The sequence below is a fragment of the Dendrobium catenatum genome, unplaced genomic scaffold (assembly GCF_001605985.2).
Source record: "Dendrobium catenatum unplaced genomic scaffold, ASM160598v2 original_scaffold_17320, whole genome shotgun sequence".
Taxonomy (NCBI): domain Eukaryota; kingdom Viridiplantae; phylum Streptophyta; class Magnoliopsida; order Asparagales; family Orchidaceae; genus Dendrobium; species Dendrobium catenatum.
In genome coordinates, this window is record NW_021335780.1 from 278583 (window position 1) to 302330 (window position 23748).

Below are 23748 nucleotides of genomic sequence, written 5' to 3' on the forward strand. Positions count from 1 at the left end.
CTACTGATGTAAAATCACCTGCACAAATAGCCTAATTTACTGGCTTTTGGTCAACATGCTATTGTCTGACTTTTCAGGCTTCTCATATTTTCTTTGTTAGTTTATGCATTCTTTCTATGCATCATACTCTCAATACTTTTGAAGGCCTTAGTGACTTCATTGTTGAATGTGGTTTTATTTTGCTAGATATTTGTGGTTCATTTTTCTCCTTGCATTGTTTAATTTTCTTTGGGAAATTATTAGTATGCGTCTTTACTTTTTTTTTTTTCATCCACACTTAAAGCAGGCATCAGCTAGAAGATGCTCTCAACTTTCGTATGGCAAAAACCAGTGAAGTTAATGAGACTGAAGAGGTAGCTTAATTGACACAAGCAAATCAACTTTTCCTTAGCGTTATGCATACGGATTCACAATTTTCCAGGTTAACATGTTCATGTGCATTAATGCATTTTCTTGTGTCATTCATGTATCAGTAAGTCTCACTTGTTCTAGTTTTAGCCATACAAAATAACTAGATAATAGTATTTTCTCACACCTTAAGATTTTAAGAGCAAATACTTTTTGATTATCTTGTCCATATGCATGGTTAGGGGTGCAAACGAGTCGAGTCGAGCTCGAGTCAAGGGTTGTTCGAGCCGAGCTCGTCTGTCAAATGTCGAGCTCGAGCTCGAGCTCGAACTCGAGTCGAGCTCAAAAGTCTAGCTCGAGCTCGACTCGACATCTAAAGAAAAAGCTCGTCGAGCTCTCGAGTCACGGTTCGAGCTCGAGCACGCGCTTGAAGTTATCATCTTTTGTTTTACAAAGTTCCTCCGTGAAGGTGCTTCACTTGATCTCATTTCTCCTGAAGTCTTCTAAACCAATGCAGGACAATATTTTACTATGTATCCAAGCTGATGACATCAATAGCAATTGTTGGAACCAATCAAAGTTTCACCCTTATGCAATTTGCTACACTTAGCACAAGCTTTCGTGATTTTACTTACAGTTGCAACACCGACTCCACTAGGACTAAACTTGGGCTTCTTCCCATTTGGTCCCTCAGTCTGATTGCTTTGAATATCCTCTTCAAAACTCTTCCTTTTTATGTTGATCCCTTCTCTTCTGAGTAGCTTGCAAATCTGATTCAATCATTCAGGCCCTCTATATCATAGTAAAATAATCCTCACTGTCAAAAGGAATCAAAGGTTATCTAATGACATCCTTCAAACCAGATAAGAAACGTTGGCATTTCTCTTCTGCATTGGATATCAGATGTGAGGAATATCTGGAAAGTCTAGTGAACTTGGCCTTATACTGAGTAATAGTTATATCACCCTATACCAATCTGCTGAATTTATCTTGCAACTTTCTAGCTAACATGGGTACATACCAATCTCGGAACACTTTTAGAAACTCTCCTCATGAGACTTAACTGCTGGTTCACCCTCCAAAAGTCTCTTGTAGCTGGCTTCGCCACCACCTTTCTGCCTCACCATCAAAGGCAAAAACAGCGAGAGTAACTCTTCTATCTTCAGGGCAGGACATACCCTCTAGAATCTTCTCTATCCTCATCACCCAATCTTCTGCCTCTATTGGTCCACCACTTGAAAACATCGGAGGCTTCATATCTTGTAACTTCTTTAAATTTTTATCCATTGGAGAGCGTCCACTACCTCCAACCTAGGTCTGAGTGTTCTTAATCATTTGGGTCATTGCCGTCATCATTTGCGTTTTTTGCATTTGTTATCGTAGAGCTTTACCAGTTTGGAAGTGTTTAATTACTCAATATTTTGTTATTTATTCTATAATATATCCTTATACTTGAAGATATTCTCCCTTTTATTTTTCTTTCTATTTCATATCCTATATTTGCCCATACTTAGGCATCCAAGGTTTAAAAAGATGAAATTAGGAATTAAAATGTTTTGCCCTAGCGAGGCGAGGCATAAGCCTCGATGTTGATTAAGACGTAAGTCTCAAAATAGAAAAAAAATATGAACTTACAAATAATTCATAAAATGACAAAAATAAAATAAACCATCAACATATTTATTTGATTCATTATCATAAAGATATATACTACAAATCTCAATATTAAATGTTATTATAAAATGAAAGTTTGAAATCAAGTTCAAAGTAAGCACTAATTTAAAATTTTAATACAACATAAAGATCATGATCTACGATGATCTCATCCTTACTTTCATATTCTTTATAATAACTCTCATATGTAATAATTAAAACATCCTTGAACTCTATCTCATTGTCATCTTCTAAACATTCTTCAATTATAACATTTTTTTAATTCCCCATATTAATTAACATTGGATTCATTGTAATATAAACTAAAATAACAAGTTAATAACTTAATAATGTAATCAATTATATTTAAGTCACCATTTGATATTTTATTACAATTATTATTAAATTTTGAAGTGATAGAAATGAAAGCCATTCCAAAACGTCTTGATTTGGGTGCGACCCCAAAATTCATGTCTTTGGCTTTGTTTTGCGCTTTGATTTTACCGTGCAATTTCTAATTGGGAAAATTGATAGTGTATTAGGGTATTGCCGACGTTCCGAACACAACGACGAAGCCCGTTTTTCGATCCACCGTTGCACGATCCGATGTCGTTTGGGCAATATGGTGCACTAATTTCCTCGATTTGTGCTTCATTGCTTCGATACACGCGTTGATTTCGTTCTGCGATTTTTAATTAAGCAAATTGGTTGTCAATCTTGAGTATTGACAACGTTTTGAACGCAACGACGAAGTTTATTTTGCAATCAAATGTCATTTGGGCAGCGTCACGCACTATTTTCCTCGATTTACGTGCATCACGTCTTTTAATTGATCTAATTCACTGTCATTTTTTGGTATTGGGGGCTTGTCAAGCGCAACGGCGAAGTTTGTTATGCGATCGAATGTCATTTGGGTGTCGTCGCGCGCTGATTTACTCATTTTGTGCGTTGTCGCTTTGGGATTTTTTCCACCACCTTGGATGATCTCATTTGAACGAATAAAATATAGTTTTTGAATGTCGACGACGTTTTGGACGCAATGGCGATGTCTGTTCTGCTATCGGACATCGTTTGGGCGATGTCGTGCGTTAATTTTGGTTGTTGGTCATCTCTTTGGACCGATCTCGTCCGATTTGACTGCGAGGAGTCTCGACTTAGACAAATTCGATGTCCTGATTGCAACGACATAGTATGTTCAGCAATCGGAGGTCGTTTGACCTTTCAAGTGGTGTGTCATGTTGACGCGCACTACTTGATTCATCTATTTATCTCGCTTTGCATGTAGTTTTGTGTATTGGGGCCAACAGGCATATAGTTTACAAAGGCTCTAGGACAACTCCGTTTCTCCTATCTTTGCAGCAAGCTAGATATTCATGATATATATCCTCTTGCTTGAGAAGAATGTTGTCTTTAGAGATTTTAATAAATTGGAAATTATTAATAACTCAATATTTTGTTCTTTATTCTATAATGTATACTCTTAATTGACAATATTCTTTATTTTTTATCATCTACTATGTTTTCCTATATTTAGGCACCTACAATGTAGTAAAAGAGGTCAGATTGTTTTCAATATCTTAACAGCATATTTCCAAACTCAATTTGGTAAGGCTTACTTTGTTTTTTTTTTTTTTGGAAATTACTTTAGAAAGAATGCCACTAAGATAATTTAAGCTCACAAATTATTAACAACTACTCTGATTGGTATCAAAACAATGAAATTCATACAACTTTGATTGGAATCCGATTTCCATACAGCAAAAACAACAATAACGAAGAGAAAACGTAGTAGAAATCAGCGAGAAAGAATGAGATTATGGGCTAATTGATTTTTATGTCGGCATCGCAATCCAAGTGTCTCGACCCGGCCCGGTAAACTTGCATAGGCGAGGCGGGAACGGAGGTCGGACGGTAGAATAAAATATCCAATCTCTAAATCTATCTTTATAACATTTGAAAGAGCCACTAAAAATATTAAATTCGAAAACATAAAATCATTAAAATTCATATAGTTACATTTCTTCCGGCGTGCCTCTTCTACGATACACGTTTCCACCCCTTCTACTCATTATGATTAAAATAATTATACTTGAAAAATTATTAAACAACTAACAGTAAGCTAATGCTTAGTAAGTAAAACATGCCTCTAAACTACAATAATTCAAGGCATAATGAGTAAAATGCTAGATGTCACATTTCATTTAAACATTTCATAAAATTTTCTTCCTATAAACATAACATTAAACATACGCATAAATCATAAATTCATATCCTTTTATATTCATTTTTCGTTCATCATATCAATATTCATAACTTTCTCATTTCATATATAGTACAACCGTCATAGGAATCATCGTCTAGTAACATAAAGGTGCTTCATTACTATTTCTTTTTCCATAACCTTTACAATTTTAACGTGCACGAGTACAACATCTCCAGCTAATACCATAAGGGGGTGAGCTCCATCAATTCAGCATGCACATGTAAGCATTCTATAACAATCATATCATATCATTTCTATAACATATGAACTTTATGTGATAATACCATGAAGTATAACATATAAATCGTATGATTAATCATAAGATAAAAATAACATAATTAAGATAACCATAAAAATTTTATAAACATGCTTGGACTTTCAAAACATATAATTAGAGAGAAACAAAGATATCACTGTAATAAAGAATCATGAGTACTCACTTCGATTTAAAGAATTTGATTTGATTTCTCCGCTCGAACGTCTTCCTTCGAGGTCCGCGATTATCACCTATGAACATTAATTTCTCCTTAAAAAATCTACAAAATAAATCTAAATTAAAATTCTTTTTCTCATTTTAAACCACTCTAAGTTCTCTCTCTCTCCTCTCTCTTTAATTTTCATATCTACAAACATATGAATTTAATTTGCCTAATCATTTAACAAAATTATATTTTTATTATAATTTTAGAATTTAACCATCCTTAATCTTAAACATATATCATTTTCATCTAAAAGCCCCAATTTATCCAAAATTAGACATTCACCAAACCCTAAATTAATTTAAAATAATTTCTATTTTCGGATTTTTCTTAAAATAAAATTAGGAAAATAAAATTTTCTTGAAAAACCCTAATTTCTATCATTAAAAACCCCCATACGATCATTTGGGATAATACATGTTAAGAACTTTCCATAAAAATTAACATTCGACAAAAATCCTAAATTTTGAACTTGAAGATTTATGGAGGAAAATACAATTTCATAATTAGAAAATGTTTTTAAATCTTCCCTAACATTCTTTTTAAAAAACATCAAGTTTTGGAGAAACCCTAAAATTTTCACCTCCAAAAATCTGAAGGGGAAATAAAAGATTTACAGGTTTAGAAGTGTATCTTAGTCTTCCCTTGATTTCCTTCTTTGATTTCTCCCAAGAAGTTCCGCCGGAAACCGCCCTACCACCGTCGCCGAAGCCTCCCCGTCGCCCTCCTCCGTCCGCTCGTTTTGTTTCAACCGAACAAAACAAATTGGGACCAAATAAGTTTCAGTCCCCTTATGAGTAGGCGAATATACAGAAAAACAAAAAGTCCTAATTTCCCTCTCATAACTTATTTTATCTTTAATATCATTAAGGGCATTTTAGTCATAATTGAAAATTTTAAAAACTTCGCCGATTTTTAATTCCCAAACTAATCAAAATTTCATATAGGTTATTTATATCAATTTGCTCGGAATTTTGCGTAGAATTTTATAAAATTATTTTCATTAAACTCCCACGACTTTGAAAAATTCACTTAAATTTTGTCGCGACGCATTGAAAAGCTTGCGATGATTAAAATGGCATTTTTTTAGATTTTACAATTCTCCTATCCTAATAAAAAATTTCGTTCTCGAAATTTACCTACAACTTCTAGTTCTACAATCGACCAACATCTTCCATTCCATTTCACATAAACTTCAATATTATAACATAATAAACTAAATATCTGATATATCATAACAAAATAATCTGATCAACCCAAAATATCTGACATAACATAACAAGATAACCTACTAAATCCAAAACATCATATTTAACATTACAAGTCACAAAAAAAGACAATAAAGCCATATCAATTATCGTTGCCAAAATTTATGGATTTATTGGGCTCCTGCTGAGTCAAAGTGTAAACCTGTGGTCGAACATTCTGTCTGGATTGATTTTGCATTGAACCTGTAACTGATGGTTTTTTCATCTTTTGTTTTACAAAGTTCCTCCGTGAAGGTACTTCACTTGATCTCATTTCTCCTGAAGTCTTCTGAACCAATGCAGGACAATATTTTACTATTTATCGAAGCTGATGACATCAATAGCAATTGTTGGAACCAATCAAAGTTTCACCCTTATGCAATTTGCCACACTTAGCACAAGCTTTCGTGATTTTACTTACAGTTGCACCACCGACTCCACTAGGACTAAACTTGGGCTTCTTCTCATTTGGTCCCTCAGTCTGATTACTTTGAATATCTTCTTCAAAACTCTTCCTTTTATGTTGATCCCTTCTCTTCTAAGTAGCTTGCAAATCTGATTCAATCATTCAGGCCCTCTATATCATAGTAAAATAATCCTCACTGTCAAAAGGAATCAAAGGTTATCTAATGACATCCTTCAAACCAGATAAGAAACGATGGCATTTCTCTTCTGCATTGGATATCAAATGTGAGGCATATCTGGAAAGTCTAGTGAACTTGGCCTTATACTGAGTAATAGTTATATGACCCTATACCAATCTGCTGAATTTATCTTGCATCTTTCTAGCTAACATGGGTACATACCAATCTCGGAGCACTTTTAGAAACTCTCCCCATGAGACTTAACTGCTGGTTCACCCTCCAAAAGTCTCTTGTAGCTGGCTTTGCCACCACTTTTCTGCCTCACCATCAAAGGCAAAAACAGCGAGAGTAACTCTTCTATCTTCAGGGCAGGACATACCCTCTAGAATCTTCTCTATCCTCATCACCCAATCTTGTGCCTCTATTGGTCCACCACTTGAAAACATCGGAGGCTTCATATCTTGTAACTTCTTTAAATTTTTATCCATTGGAGAGCTTCCACTACCACCAACCTGTGTCTGTGTTCTTAATCATGTGGGTCATTGCTGTCATCATTTGCATAAATGATTCCATAGTAGCATTGATACTACTACTTGAAGGTTCTGTTACGACTGGTATCTCCCTCCTAATATCTCTCGTAGTGCCATCAGTGGCATCGTTTTCAGGATCAGTGGCTCTGAGATATAATATGATAAAATAAAATTAGTAGTCTATAACACATGCCCTATTCCTTCTCTAACCTATAGAATCATCCTATTGGCTCTTTAATATTGATCAATATTCTTAAACCCTTTGCTCTAATACCACTTTTGTCACGACCTGGCCCGGTAAGCTCGCATAGGCGAGGCGGGAACGGAGGTCGGACGGTAGACTAAAATATCCAATCTCTAAATCTAAAATATCGGATCTATTCGAGAGATAGATCGACTCTTCCAAACCCTAGGCGCCGCTAGGAATAACTCCAAAGAGAACTACAGTAAAAACACAAATCATATAATGAAAATAAAATAAGCTAATTAATCTTAAATAAGTCTTCCTAATTCCCTCCCAATTCTAAATTCAAATCGGCCCGCTTTCTTTAAATAAGCCTTCATAATTCCCTCACAAATCTAAATTTAATTCAGCCTCTTTCCCTAAATAAATGTTTTTAATTCTCTCCAAAATGTGAATTCAAATCAACTCTCTTTTCCTAAATAAACCTTTATAATTCCCTCTCAAATGTGAATTCAAATCAGCCCTCTTTCTCTAAATAAACCTTCATAATTCCCTCCCAATTTAAGCCCCCTCTCTACTTGCGCACCACACACACTAGTGAGGCCCACAGGGCTCCTCCATTCCTGCCAGCTAGATCGGCCCCCGTTGTTGGGGCCGGGTTGATTGGCTGGACTGGCACAGCTGATCCATCAAACTTCTAAGCCCAATGGCTTCCTGAGACTTATCTATTTTTATTTTTAAACTATACCTTTGTGTTATTTTTATTTTTTCAACAGAGAATTTGCTGTAATCAGAAATTTTGTTTGCAAATTGAAATCAAGCCTAGGAAGTTCATTCCTGATATCTATCTGTATTCAAAATGCTAACAATGACAAGGTCTTCGCCCTTATGAACTTTCACTTTGGCTTCAGTTGGTAATAACTTATGTGGCAAACAAAATTACATATGTTTTATTTTTTCATACTGGAGGATCATATACTGGTTTTCACTTGATCATCTTCCCTAGCTTCCTGATAATTTTCGTAAGTTTTTTGTGTATCTGTTTTGTTGAATTCTGTGCTATCATGTTCTTCAAAAACAAAATAGAAGGCAATCGCTTTCGAAAACTACATGGACCTTACTTACATCCATATGAGTTGCATTTTTGTGCTCGTTCATTTGGACTTGCTCGCTGTGAACATATTTCTGGTATTTCATCCCTATTTTCAAATATATGTTCTAACTTATAACTACTACAAGTTGCAATTCTCTGCTGATCTCATTCTTTAATCTCTGAATTTATCGATTTTTTTGGTTGAACATGCTTGGTCTCAAAATTGTAAATCAAAGGACTAAGCTATGGATATTTTCATAGTATAAGGTGGTAAAGTTTTATGTTTTTGCTTTATTTTGGTATGTCTTATTCATATTAGGCTAGATATCATATATTTACCTGTCTTACTCAGGATGTGAAGTTTCTGTTCTCTCAACCTGATATCAGTGAGATATTCTTATTGGATTGTCTTTAGGGATTGATAGCAGAGATTTCCGGGCTTGAGAAACAAAAAGATGAACTTGAAGCTCAATTAAATAAGGTATATTTTCTTTCACAGTAAGATGTTTTTTTCTTTTCTTAAAAAAATGATAGCAGACATAAGGATTGTGTATGAGTGGTAGATTAAATTACGAACTTAAGAAAAGAAGGCTTTATGGCTCTTCTTATTGTGAATTTTGTAGCAGAATATTAGAAAAAATTACTTTGAAAATTATTGTTTGGCCTATATAAGTTATAGAAGTATTTATAAACTTTTCTCCAAAAAGCTTATAATAAAAATAAATCAAAGTTATTTATGAAAAGAAAAAAAAATCTCAAGAAGGTTGATAGTTAGGATAGGAAAAGGAGGTACCTAGATTGCAATCTAAGGATCATAAGATCGATCTGATGGTTAGAACCCTTAATATGTGTGCTTAAGGATCCTTATCAAGATTGATTCACTTATGAGTCCCACGATTGTAGATTCTTTGAACAATGGCTCTCAATTCAGATGCAATGCTAAATCTAGCAACATATTTATTGCTCCTCCATGTTATGAGTTTTTTTCTCAAAAATGTATAATATCCATTTGTGAATCTTTTATCCACTTGTGATCCAACATATTTTGCATCAATATACCTTTTAAGTTGTATAGTATCTGGTTTTGTATATAGGATTCTTTTATCGGGTTTTGATTTAAGATATCTTAGGATTCTATAAACAACTTGAAGTTTAGACTCTTTGAGTTTGTGTATGAATTGACTGATGAGACTTATCGCAAATGTGATGTCTAGACGTGCTTAAGATAGATCATTTTTTTCAACTAATATTTGATATTGTCCCATGTCTATTTTTTCTTCTTCCGTGTCTAATTTTTTACCTGATTCAGTTAAGGTTTTACAGTTTGCAATCAGTAATTTTTTTCTCTTTTAGTAGATTCTTATTTTTTTTAAAGAGAAATATCCATTATTTTGATTGAGCAACTTTTATTCCTTTCAAGAATTTTACTTGCTATAACTGTTTGATCTCAAATTCCTTAGGAAGCTTTTTTCTGAGAGATTTTATTTTCTCTGTTATCATCTGTTTTGACAATTATATTGTCAGTATATACTATGAGAATTAGCATATTAATAGCAATGGAGTATTTTATGAAGAGATTATGTTCTCTTTGGTTTTATTTATATCCAGCTTCATTCATGACTTTTGTAAATCTGTCAAAACATACTGTTGAAGATTATTTAAGGTCATAAAGATCCTTTTATAATTTGCACACTTTATTCTTTGAGAAAGAATTATCAAATTCTGTTCGTAGATTCATATAGATTTCTTCTTAAACATCCTCATGTAGAAAAACATTTTTTTACTTTATGCTGATATGTCAACCATCTACGATTGGTTGTAAACAAACTAAGTTGTGTATTGTATTCATTTTTGTAATTGGAATAAAAGTTTCTTGCAAGTCAATTCCATAAGATTAAATATATCCTTTGGTATCAACCTTGCTTTACACCATTCCAGGCAACCATCTGCGCTATTCTTAACAAGAAAGAATTATTTTCATCTTATCATTGTATTCCCTTTTGCTATTTCAGTGATCTTGTAAGTGTGATTTTTTCAGAGGTAAGATGATAACATTTATATCTTTTTCGAGTGGAGGAATACCTGGTAACTGCATATTTGAGAGCTCTAAGATTATGTTTATCCATATGTTATTTTTGGAAGTGGACTTAGGCAATGCATTTAAAGTTTTTTTTTGTGAATTTTTCAAAAAAGTTATTCATGGGAAAGAATTAAGCTATATAAGTTACAGGACTTTTGATGTCCGTCACTTTTGAGCTTATTCTGTCAATAATGTACATGATAGTTATGACTGTTTCTCGCTGGTATTTTTTTTGCATTTGTTTATGGAAGAGAAGAGTCCTAATTATTTTTAGAATATCACAATTTTTGTATTTTTGCCACCATTTTGTTGGAGCTGTGTCAGGATAGGATGATAGATGGATAATATATTCTTTTTTGAAGAAAAATGATAATGTGTGATTAAGTAATCACACACATTATCAATCCAAAATTCCGTTATGCTAGTATTGAATTATTTTTGTTCTATGACATTTAAAATGTGGAGGATAATACTGACATTATTAGATTTTTATTTTATAAGACAACTCATGTCATCCGAGTGCAATCATCAGTGCAGGTGATAAATCCTATAACCTCAAAATTCTCAATCTTGAGATCTGGGAAGATACCAAAATATCAAAGTGAATAATTAGAAAATGAGTAAGAGGGTATGAATAACTTTTTCAAAAAATAACATGATTATATTTGGCAATTTTATAAGTCTTACAATAAAATTTTTCATATTTACATTTAAGAAAAGAGAAAGAAACATATTTTTGAAAGAGGGATGCCCTAACCTATAACGATATTGCCAAATAGCTTTTATACTGATGGTCGGAATAAAAGAATATAGTAAGTGATTTTCGTCTTCAAGAAGTCATAGTTCATTATTTTCTTTGGCTTGATTAATCGTCTTCCACATAGTGAGATACTAAAATACACATGAATAGCTAAAAAATTACTTTGCAGTTGTGATTTTTAGTGATTTTATGGATTGATAGAAAATTTATTACAAAATGTGTAACTTGTAGTACATTATTAAGAGAAAATGTGGAGGAAATTAATATTTTCTTGATTTGCAATAGTAGTTAGAGATTCATCGGCCACTTTATTTTTCTATTGTTGAAATAGTTTATAGGCTTGAAAAAGGTTTACAAGGTTGTTCATATGATTAATGGCTCTTAAATCTAGGATTCAAGTGTAATAGAATTTATTTCAGACACTGAAGATAAAAGAGTTAGAAGTCGTATCATTTTGAGCTAAAGAATATGTTCCATATGGCTTTTCCAAAGGGTTGATAAATACATGAGTATATTAATTTTTTTTTTTTTGGATTCAACCGTTGTTGTTGTTGTATATTTTCTTCGTAGTTGCACCATATATTGCTTTTAGAAGAGGGATTTCTCCTTTCTTTAAGGAAAGAATCTATAGCAGTACTTACCTTAGGGTTTTGGATGGTTGTCATGGAAAATGTTTTGTAGACCAAAGCATTGAGCATTACCATCATTCTTCCTTCTTTGACTCATATATGAAAAGAAAAAAACTTCATTTATTGATGGTAGAGTGTTTCAACTTAAGATTTGTACATGAACTTTGTCAAAGTCATTGTTGAGTTATACAAGGTACTCGAACATCTTTTCCCTTTCTACAAATTACTTGAGAATTCCCTTCCCACATCATAATAGCATTTCATTTTGAGATATTGGTAGTAATCAAGTTCAAGACAATAAACCTTTATTGTATTAAGGAACTCAATATAGAAAGGATATTTTGCTTGGTTATTGAAATTTTAATTTTGATCTTGTAAATGGTGGCGGCATCCTTTACTTTTGAGTATATTTATTTGATGATATTTTAAATTTCTTTTCTTGAATTTGCTTCATTCAAAAGTATAAATTTGAGCTCTTTCTGCTTCCAATGAGGATAGAAAAAATGATGGTATCTTCTTCTTTCCTTTTAGAAAGCTCTCACAATTTGCCAATGGAGTTCTCTTTTAGTCTAATTTTCACCATTCATGATGATTGACTCCTTGGAAGAGAAGTCAAAGGAATCACTCATAATGAAGAGAAGAAGAATCTCAACAAGAAGGGAAAAATAAAAAAGAACAAAGATTGAAAGACGAAAACCCTAGCCTCACTCTAATACCTTATAGAAAAATAGAAAAGTAAAAAAAAATTACTTTCTTAATGCTGTACAAAGTGCTAAAGTTATGGATTTCTCTAAAAGGCTCATAAAAGACAAATCAAATCTATTTACATAAAAAAGGAAAAAAAAATCTCAAGATGGTCCGGCAGCTAAAATAGGAAGAGAATTTACACATCTAATGACCTTTAGAAGATCGATCCAATAGTTAAAACCTTAATCCGTGTGCTCAATGATTCTTATCAAAATTGGTTGACTTAGAGGTTTCACGACCCTTTAATGATTTTCATTAGTTATCATGCATGTTATATTGCTACACGCTACTTTTTCCTCGCATATTATGGCTGTTTATGTCAGATGCATTCAAACTTTTGTGCTGTTAATGCGTATTATAATTATGCCGCCTTTTTTTGGGCTATTTGTAAAAATCATCATGCCTTTTGTATTGACAAAATTCAACTCAGAAATTGGAGAGCCGTGGATATCTGATTTATTATACTGTATATGTTTCAAAATTTTGATTGTTGAATGAGATTTATGAATGAATATGAATAGACAGTTCTATCACCTGTTAAATGACAAAATGTTCACAACCCAGCGGGCGTTTCTTTATATTGTCCAAGTTATTTAAATTTGAATTTAATAATTTATTCTATTATAGTTGAATTAAAATGAGTCAATCTAGGTAACTATTTCTTTAAAGGCTGCTCTCCTTCGCCTTCACAAGCACAGGGAAGAGAGGAACTACTTTGATGAAGCAAACAATGAGATCATTCTACACTTTAAGGCAAAGGTTTGGCATCTTCTTCCTTTGCTACACTTCATTGAATAAAGAATGATGGTGCTTCTTTAAACAAATGGTATGATGTATAGGAAGACGAGCTTTCAAGATCTGTTGCTTCATATAAATTAGAAGCGCATATAATCCGTACATGGATTGATTTCTTAGAAGATACCTGGCATCTCCAGTCATCTTATTCGAGCCAGAAAGAGAAGCAGACAAAGTATGTGTCCTTGACATTAAAGGCTAACAACCATCAGATCCTTCTAAATTTTTCTCATTGTCACTAAGTTTTTTTCTTGCTTATGAAATTCCAATGAATGTGATTTTTTATTTTAAAGCCATGAGTTGGAGAAATATGGAACATTTCTTGTGAAGCTAATTAAGCATCATCTATTGGCATGCAAGGTAATGATTCTTCTAACAATTTGATGTAAAATATTTGAAACTCTGAAATTTATTGCTGCCTACATGTCATAGTTTTTATGAACTATCTTCTTCATTATCAACTTCAATTTTCGTCATGTCATAAATGTTGTACCCTTCGTATCCTACAGAATGATCTGGGAGTCTCTGTGAACCTTATGAAGGCACTTGTTGACAACTTAAAGAATTTCAATGAAAGGTAATCTAATTATTCTTTTCAAAATATTCATTTATTGAATTAGGGAGGCCGTGGTGAACTCTCACTATGATTCTATTGCAGGGAAGATGAGGCGTCTAGTGCGTTCACCAAGGTTTTACTAGAATCAAATTCACGGGAAGTCCTTGAGCAGGAATATTTGCATGTTGAAAGAAAGGTACTCAGTTGCACATTATTGTTTCACAGTTGCAAGTGGCCAAGGGAATCATCGTTTCATATACACCTTATTATACTATAGCTCTTTAAGTTAATGATAAAATTTTGGGTGCATGTGATAATAATCATGCTAGATCTTGGTGATGCTTATATGTTGTGAATGACATTTAAGTTAGTTTAGACAATAAATTTTGATTCAGGATTTAGAAAATCTTTTTTTATATAAAAACAGGTATTACAACCAGCAATGAGGTGGGTATAACATGAAGCAAGTGCGAAGAAGTGTTAGAAGATGAAATATTAACCAAAATACAAAATCAAAGATAATCTGATAGTAAAGTATTCATCTTAGAGATAGAGAGTAACCCCATTAACTAAACAGTAAGTCAAGAATACCAAATTCATGAGATAAATTATTGCGTGTTACTTGAAAGTTTAGTTAACCTTGGTGAATAAAGTGAAACTAGTTTTACTTATTCCTGTTTCTTATGATTATCAATTGCCACGAAGAATACCAGCATAATCTTATGATCGAGTAGATCTTGGGTCAATAGCATCCTTAACAACTTATTATCAAGATGAGCATACGCTATCATAATTGGTAAATCTAAATTTATGTTAATATTTGAAGAGGAAGATCCTCCCATAACCTTGATACATAGGGTAGATGCATCATCACATGAGAAGGCTCACAATCCATGGCAAGATCTAGAGTAGGTACCAAAATTTGAGTACAATCCAAATCTGAAGTTGGAGGAACTGTGACCATCATCTTTGTAGGTATGCTCTGATCATTTATATTATTCCTATTATCCTAAATGTTTGAATTTATAGAAGATGATTTTCTAAGTTCAGGATGAATCTTGAAGCAATTTGTAACAAAAAATATTTCAAGATGAATAATATGGAGGTGTTCCGTAAAATTCAGCATTTTGTCAATTACCAGTTGAAGAGAAGTCAATTCTAAACTCCTTTTTTCAAAGGAATAGTAACATTAGTTTCAACCAGAACCCCTAATCCAGCTGAGAACCTTGTAGTAGCAAAGTCCCACTGTAAAGGTTTACCAAATTATATCCAAGAGAATATATAATGGAACGGTTAAAGTAGCGAACAAAAAGTCAAGGAAAAACACTCAAACTAGAATAATAAACTTATTAAAATAAATTAATAAGAATATGAAACGGGTTAGGTTGTCCAACAGAGAAATCACCAATTAAATGCAAGCCAAACATGACTATACGAATAATCTTAAGACTTAATGATATGAAGAACTTGCGGGATAGAAGTGGAAATGTTAGTAAAGTCCTTCATTAATTGAGCTTGAATAGATTATAAAGAGAGGGAGGGATTTGGAATAGAGGCTAGGCGAGATTTAGAGTGGGATTTTATAGAGGAAGCTACGGTAAGGTTCTCCTTGCCTGATATTATGTTGAGGGGAAAAGTTTTTTTTTTAATATCTGATGAATCAAATAGGTGAAAAAATGGAGAACATATCCAATAATGAGGATTTATTACAACTTTCCAACAATAACACACCCCATTGGAGTCATTGATGGAAATCTCCCCCAAGACCCATGGTCTATCCAAATCTATCAAATCTTTTATACTATACAGAGGGATCATGGCTACCTAATTAACAATTACATCATTACCTTCTATCCAAATATGTGTGACTTTGAGCAGTATGAGACCAAACCGGCTTACTCTCAATGTCTGATTGTCGTTCACTCTCAAAGAGCATTCATCCCAGTACCCTTCAATCTTTTTCCATAGTTCTCCAAAATGGAGGGTAAAACCAAGGGAAAATCAGTTGAAATCAGCTGTTGCAGCTGGTTTTTTTATGAATTGTGGTCGAAAGGGAACAGTATGACCTGTTTTTGTTGGTTTGAGTGATATTACCTGTTTCATCGGAACTTGTGCCGAAGAGTTGACCAAATTTGCCTACTACGTCAAATGCTTCGCAGAAATCACTGCAATTGACAACCAAAACTGCCCTCAACTCCTTGCTGCTAAACAAATTGTTTAAAATTGCGCAATATGAGGCTCGCCTCAGCGCAATCTCATTAAAAAACGCCTTAAGGCTTACGCCTCGAGCTTATTTTATGAGGCTTACGCCTCATCTTAAGTGAGGCCCGCCTTAAGGCGTGCCTCGCCTCGCTGACATGAGGAATACGCCTCACTCTATTTATATATATTTTTTATTTTAAAAGTTACCTAAATCCTATACAAAAGTCCAAAAAACAATCATGCTTTCTTGCAGCTCAAAGCCACAGTAACTTCCTCTCAACCACCTTCATCATAGGCACCACTGTCGTCGCTAGTGCGAGGGATCACTAGAAAGCCGTACGCCACCACCATCTCCTCTTAAAATTTTGGAGTATTATCTTTATGTTGATAACAAATATTTATAAAAGATGAAGATAACTGAAATAAATGAAGAAGCAGATTGAGAGATATTGAACCCTACAGGATGAGATGGGGAAGAGACCAATTTGTTATGACTGTGAATCAAATAAAATTCCCCTTAGTAATAATAGTACAAATGATGGCCAATTATTTCAACTTTCCTTAGGAATTAAACGTATATGAGCAGGCAACTAAGAAAGAAAAAATTTAGAACTCAACTTGATGTTATATGATATTTTAATACAAATCATATATTTTATGTTATTTTGTTCCTATAATATTTGAATTTCAATTTTATTTCATATAATTTATCACTTAACATTTTACATCTTATACAATTTTTTATTTCATATTTATGAAAATTGTTACTTCATTGTTCAATAGAAAGTTAATATGTTATTCTTTAACACATAATTTGGATAGTATATAAAAAATCAATTTTAACTTTTATTTTGACTTTACGCAATTTTAGATTTTGAGGCTTACGCCTCAAAACGTCTTGAGGCTTACGCCTCGCCTCATGAATGGAAAACGTCTCAATACCCAATTGCGCATTTTTAAACCTTGGCTAAACATATTACATGAATGCATTTAGGCTACTGGTAGGACTTCATCACTAGCCCACTACTCAGTGGCTTTCAATTTTGTTTTCCTCATTGTAGTTTATATTTAAATTTAACGCACTGGACCATAACATGCATTAATCATTGTAATTTTACATCCTGACACATTTACTTACCCTTTTTTAAAATTTTCTTATTTAAAATTTCTGTTATGCATTCAACAGAATATTGATTTAGAGTAACTTACATATTCAAAATATTTCTTAAACTGAGAAATATAAAATTTTCTTCCGCTCAACTTAAAAATGCGTGCACCATTTTTCCAGTCTTGGTAACAGAAGGCTTATTGCATTAATTGTATAGTACAAAACCATTTGCATACGATGTTGCAGTTGTGTGGCATCATTTATTTATCCTCTATTTTTTATGCTTGTTATTAAATCTTCTCAGATTATCACTGCGTTCATTGTTGTTGACCACATGAAAGAGCTATTCTATGCTGGACAAGATGGTGTCTCCAGGTTTGACAAGTTACACTTCTACTCTCTTAATTTTTTATCTTGTGATAATTAAATATCAAGTTACAATTATATAGAATTTCATTTGATAATTTTTTTCCTTTATTTGTGCTTGCAAAAATGTCACTTTAAATTAGGAGATATGATCCTCAAATAGAAGAACTATTTAATTCCACTGAGAAAGCAAGAAAAGAATTTGGAACTATAGAAAGACCAAACTTGGAGATTGAAAATTCAAAAGAAAGGGAAACCTCATTAGAAAAGAAATTGCAGAAGAGCCCCTCTCTAGCAGCACTTTCATTCAGCACACCAAGAGCTATGGGTACTGAGTCTCCAGAATCAGTTGAATCACCCAGTGAACAAAAAATGTATTCAGCAGCAGATTTAGCAAAAATGGATTCAGAATATGGGAGCACCACTGGAGGTTACTCAAGTGAAGATATAACTGAATGGGAATTGTGATATACCTTTCTATCTTAGGAAAAATTATTCTGTGAGGACCTGGACAGCGTCTGGAGACCGACTAGAATGCACCACTTCACTTTTTTGCTCGGTCCTGATTCTCGGTAGCTCGGTACCAGGTGACGTGGGTCGTTCTGGTTGGTCTATGGACCGTCTGGTATCCGCACTAAATAAGTTTTCAGAAATGAAATTGGATGGTATAGCACTATAGCAGGGCATTCCATTGAAGCACATAATTCTAAATTTACATGATAAACTTGGGAGTGTTTGGGATCTTTTTTTGCTTTTATTTTGTATTTCTATTTATATTCTTGTGTGAGGATCATGAATGTTGGTGAATCTTCAAAGTTTTTAAGTGTTATTTAAAGTAATTTCCTTTGAAAACTAAACAGAAAATGAGAAAATACATTTGTTATCTAAAAAAGATAGAACTATCTCAAATAAGGCCTTAGTTAAACAAGATTTCAGAAATTGTTAAGGTCTTGAGATCTTATCTTTTATATCATTTTTCTAATAAAAAGGGTAATTTTAATTGTTCGGCAAAAAAAACACTAATGCAGTCTGAAGGGTCGTTAATCAAAGGTCTTTTGGGTTGCGTCTGTGTTGCCCTCTGTAGTTTGAAATGAAATAAGATCATTTGTTAACAATTTTGAGCAAAGCTACACACTACACCATTTGATATGAGTGAAATTATTCTGTGTGGTCACCAAATAGTATTCAGAGGTGAATCAAAATGTTTCCTGTCATCTGTTGATATGTATTGATGTCGTGTACTGTTCGGATTCTCATTTGCCTCTGAAACATTTGGTGATCGCACATGATAATTTGTGATGTCATGAAGACTGTTTATTATTATTATTATTATTTTAATGAAGGCTCTTTTTAATAAGAACCACATTTTACATAAATTTATAAAAATAGGAAAATTTCATTTTTGACCCACCTTTTACGTGGAATGATTGTATTGAAGGAATTGTCATAGACTTTTATTTGAGAAAACTTGCATTCATTTTAACTATCGTTTTTTGAAGTGGTAAATTATAAATTTTTATAGTTTTAGTTAGCTGATGAGAAGAAGTAAAGTTTTTTAGAAGAAGTTTGTAAAAAAAAAAGCTAGCTTTAAACTTCCTTTGGCATAATTTTTTACTCCTATTTTTTTTAATATTTTTTACAAAAAACAATGTTTTTAAAAGTAGTAAGAAAATTATTCTAAATAAAGTCTTAATTACATCCTATGCTACACATAAAAATTAATAAAATTTATTTATATCAATTATTTATTTATTATATCTGAATATACCATAAGCAACAAGACAAGCAAAAAAAAAGGATAAATTATTCTGTGTGGAGACCGGATGCAGCTTTACGTCCGAAGGTGAATCAGGTGCAGTCATATCAGCTGTATCGAGCTGCGGTACTGAGCTGTAAACAGCAATACCGAACCACAATACCGAGCGAATGGGTGATATTTTACATTCTGATTGATCTCCAAACGATATTTAACATCCGCACAAAATAATTAATCACGAAAAAGATTGCCAATGATGCTTGTTTCAATTCTGGTGGGTGCTGGTTCGAGGCCATTGTACTGTATAAACAGCTTCGGTTGAATTTTTTAATTGATAATAGCAAAACCTAGGCGTTTGCGCATAGGATAGTGGTTTTCTTGTTACTTTTTGTCCTTTTGATCTACAGGAAGACATTTATTAAGTTTTCTTTGGCCTGATCTATTGGCTGCTGTGCACGTTCGATTACTTTTATTTTGTCATAGCTTATTTTGTACAGGCGATGATTTCTATTCATGCGACAATCTCTTATGAGCTCATGTTGGATCTATTAATTGAGAGCTTATCTCTTATGTTGGAGGCTTAATACATATGATGTGTGTATTAATTTAGGGATAAATTCATTCATGTCTTGAAAAAAATAATATTTTATTATTATTTTGACATCATATTATTATGAAATTTTATTTTAAGATCCATAACAAAATTTTAATCTGTTAAATTAGTTCATATGCATTAAATATTTAAATTTTCAACTTTTTTTTATATTTGCAAATATAGTATTTCAAATTCTCATAATTATAATTTTCACATCCAAAACTTATTTTTTTATTTACGTACCATCTAGAATTCTTTAATATCACTGTTGTTGTCAATCCTAAAACTGTGGCTGTGTCAATCACAAGTTAATCAGAGAAATAAATTTTCATAGCTAACGTATTATTATTTGCATATGATCCTAATACACCTAATGCAACAACACAAAATGAATTTTCATTAAATTCTAAGCTCAGTCGTATATAACGTCTTTTTAAACTCGACATTATAAAATATATATTTTTAATCTCATAATATACAACTGCAAGTTGTCTTTTCAAAATTTATAACAACAATTAAAAGGGAGGGAGAGGATGAACACTCATCGGTATCGATGTTATTTTGAATTGGCAAGTGAGATTTCGGTTTGAAACTGAAGTAGATCCAATCCAAATATACTTGACTCAAATTAGACTTGTTGATTATACGAGTCAAAACATTTAATTAGAACTTGATTTGACCCAAACCTAACTAATCCAAATTCGATCTCTCTAACTTGTTTATCATATAGAGTGTAATTTTTTTAAGTTAACCTAATCCGATTAACTCAAATATAACCCTTTTAGCCCAAACTCAAATAATAATTGGATCAAATTTTAGTCAAATTCAAACTTTCAGAGTAGTCCGAACTCAACCCGAATATTAATTTTATCCTAAAATTTTTAATAGGCCCTAGCCTAAGAATTTATCAGGTCAACCCAAACTCATATTTTCGAGTCATATTATTTATTAACAAATCTAGCCACACAATAGAAATAAAGATGAAAATTTTAAGCAAGAGGAAATTTTGAGATTTTAAGAAGTTTTAATTATATATAATTAAATTAAAAAAATTTAAATGTTAGATTTATGAATAATTAAATAAAATGATATGCATATAATTTTTCTCTTTTTTTTTATATTTTGATTTCAAAATCCAAACCCATGCATTATTTTCAAAAAGGAAATAAAATAATAATAAAGCCGTTTTTAGCAAATGAATCTCGATGCTTCGATATCAGAGCGAGGTAAGCTTCTTGAATATTGCATTTGAGGCCTAAAGAGACAAATTAATCATCTTTCAATGTTAATTAAGTCTTAAATGATTTTAATATGTTTATGTTTTGTTCGAGAGGTCCTATAATATATGCTCCATCCAATCAAATCCAATCCAACAACTGTAGTTCTATAATTTAAATGTTAGGCTTTAATTCACTATTTGTGGTATTGTAGGCTCGCTAACCGAAGGGTTTTTGTGTTGCATGTGATCAGTGCACTTCGGGGAAGAACAGAGAAAAAAAAAATCTTTGCCTTTAATTTTCTTTTTTTAGTTTTCTTGTTGATAGGGGAAGAGAGAGAAAAATCGTCCTTTGGGTATACTATTGAGTATGGGGTAGATATCTGAACTCTTATTTATTCCAGTTATTTTATAAAGAGTTATGAATAAAAAAAATGTGTTTTTTTTTTTTCAAGTTTCACTAAGTTTTTACTACATAATTTTTAATATGTTATAATAGGTTTTATTTTGAAAATTATGACTATATGGAATTAGATTTTTATAGGTTGATTTTTTCCGCACAAATTTTTTTAGTATATAAATGGATAGAGATTTTTTTTGGCAATTTCAATAGTTATGTAAAAACTTTGAAATGTTTCTATGAATATTCCTGAGAAGTTAGAAAATGAAAGAGAAAAATTCTATGAGTATAATTGAAGTCGTTCGAAATGTTTCCCAAAATTTGATATTAGTGGGAAGATTGCTATATATCATCTCATCCTGATATCACACTAGTTGTACATAACTTGAGTCAGCTCTTAGCTCAACCTAGAATGCCACATTTTAGTATTGTTTTTTTGTTTGACTTATTATTATATCTTAAATCTACACCAAGATAAGGTTTTTTTTATTTTTTGGATTATGCAAAGTGTTAGTTTTGTGTGAAATCTAATTGTGTTGATCAATTGGGTTGTATTGTTGCCTCGGATCTCAAATCAGCCTATTAAGCTCGATGGAGGTCCTCCCCCTACTTGTGTTGGAGCAAAAAAAAAAAAATTATGTACAACACCCTGGTGTTGTGTACTTGAGGGCTTGGTGCTGCATAATTTAATGGAAAAAGATAGAGAAGCGGAGTGTTACGACGCAACGAACCTTGGTGCTACGACGCTGTCATGCATAATGAATAAAGAGAGTATGAGCATTGCGGCGCTCAAAATTGGCGCCGCAGCATTGCAAGGCCAATTAGATAGTTTTATTTCTTGTTTTTCATTAAGGGTTGTGTCCATTAGTAGTTGCATTGAATCTCTTTGTTAGTTCTAAGTAGAGAAAAGTGGAAGAGAGAAGAGAGAAAGAGAGAGTGAGAAAGAAGAGAGATTTATACTATTCTCCTAATTTTCATATTAGATTTTTTGGTGTGATGTGACTCTGTGATTTTCTACCCGTTTCGAATTTTTCCATGTTAAATCTTAATTTCCTTTTCTTTTTCGCTGCATATTTTATTTCTTATTTGTTTCACTACGTGATTTTACTTCCCCCCAACGCAATGACACTAAGAAATCTTTATAGGCTTTTTCATCTTTATGGGAGACTCACTAATTTCATGAAAAACAAAGAGGCATAATACCATTTCAAAATCTGAAGATCATATTTTTCAGATAAGAAAGCTTGGCTTTTCTTTAAAAAACAAAAAATTCTTGGCTTAGGAGCAAAAGGGAGCTTCGAGCACTGCCTGGAATTCTTTAAAAATTTTATAAACCTCTATGTTTCCCACTTCATTGTGTCGGTGATACCTTTTTAGTTAAAATCAGCAGATTCAATTATTTTCAAAAATTATACTATTACCAACCAATTTAAAAAAAATTAAGCCTTCCAATGCATAAATTGAACACGTGGAGGTGAATTTAAAGTGGTTACAGGGTCCATTCTGCTAATAGAAAATTGCAATAATTAATGTAGTTGGCAAAAATAGAACTTGACCTGCAGAGTGCAGAGTTTAGGTCCAACGGTATATTGCTGATTACAGTTGGCACTTCTGATGCACAGAACTCCATGATTTGGGGAAATGGTCTCCATTTAAATTCAAATTAATGTGCACAAGAAGAAATTATTCTGTGCAGAGATCGGATGCGGAACTCCATCAGGAGATCAATCATATTAGCGGTATCGAGACACGGTACCGAGCCGCGGTACCGAGCGAGGGGGTGAAGTAGCGCATTTTGGTTGGTCTCCGGATTACGTTCAGCATCCGCACATAATTTTAATCGTGCACAAGGCACCAAATACAGTAATTAAGAGGAAAAGTGTGGAGAGTGAAGAGCTTGGAAATAAGCAGTTGAAAAAAAAATATAGATTAATTTTGATAGCTATTGATAATTAGGTTCAGCTAACATATGGAAAAGTGGGGACTACAGAACTTCAATGCTCTTAATTTGTTCTTGAAATTCATAGGCATACTTTGGTGCTTTGTGTTGTTGTTTTCGCTTTTGTTGTTCTGTTTTTAATTGTAAGAAATGAAGCCATTAATTCTCTCATAAAGATATAAATTGCTGGGCAAGTTCATTGTCTTTGAACCTCAGAC

The 23748-nt window shown here is 32.7% G+C and overlaps 1 protein-coding gene across 1 annotated transcript in view; it reads left to right on the forward strand.

Annotated features, from left to right (window-relative positions):
- Window positions 1-18447, forward strand: part of LOC110100004 — a 69214-nt gene extending 50767 nt beyond the window's left edge. Inside the window, exons 8-16 of the mRNA XM_028691583.1 lie at window positions 284-353; window positions 8797-8862; window positions 13249-13356; window positions 13437-13567; window positions 13686-13752; window positions 13902-13969; window positions 14051-14144; window positions 17563-17633; window positions 17768-18447. Of these exons, the coding sequence (XP_028547416.1) occupies window positions 284-353; window positions 8797-8862; window positions 13249-13356; window positions 13437-13567; window positions 13686-13752; window positions 13902-13969; window positions 14051-14144; window positions 17563-17633; window positions 17768-18092 (1000 nt within the window). The 3' untranslated portion in view covers window positions 18093-18447. The remainder of the gene's footprint in view (window positions 1-283; window positions 354-8796; window positions 8863-13248; window positions 13357-13436; window positions 13568-13685; window positions 13753-13901; window positions 13970-14050; window positions 14145-17562; window positions 17634-17767) is intronic.
- The last annotated feature ends 5301 nt before the right edge of the window (window positions 18448-23748 follow it).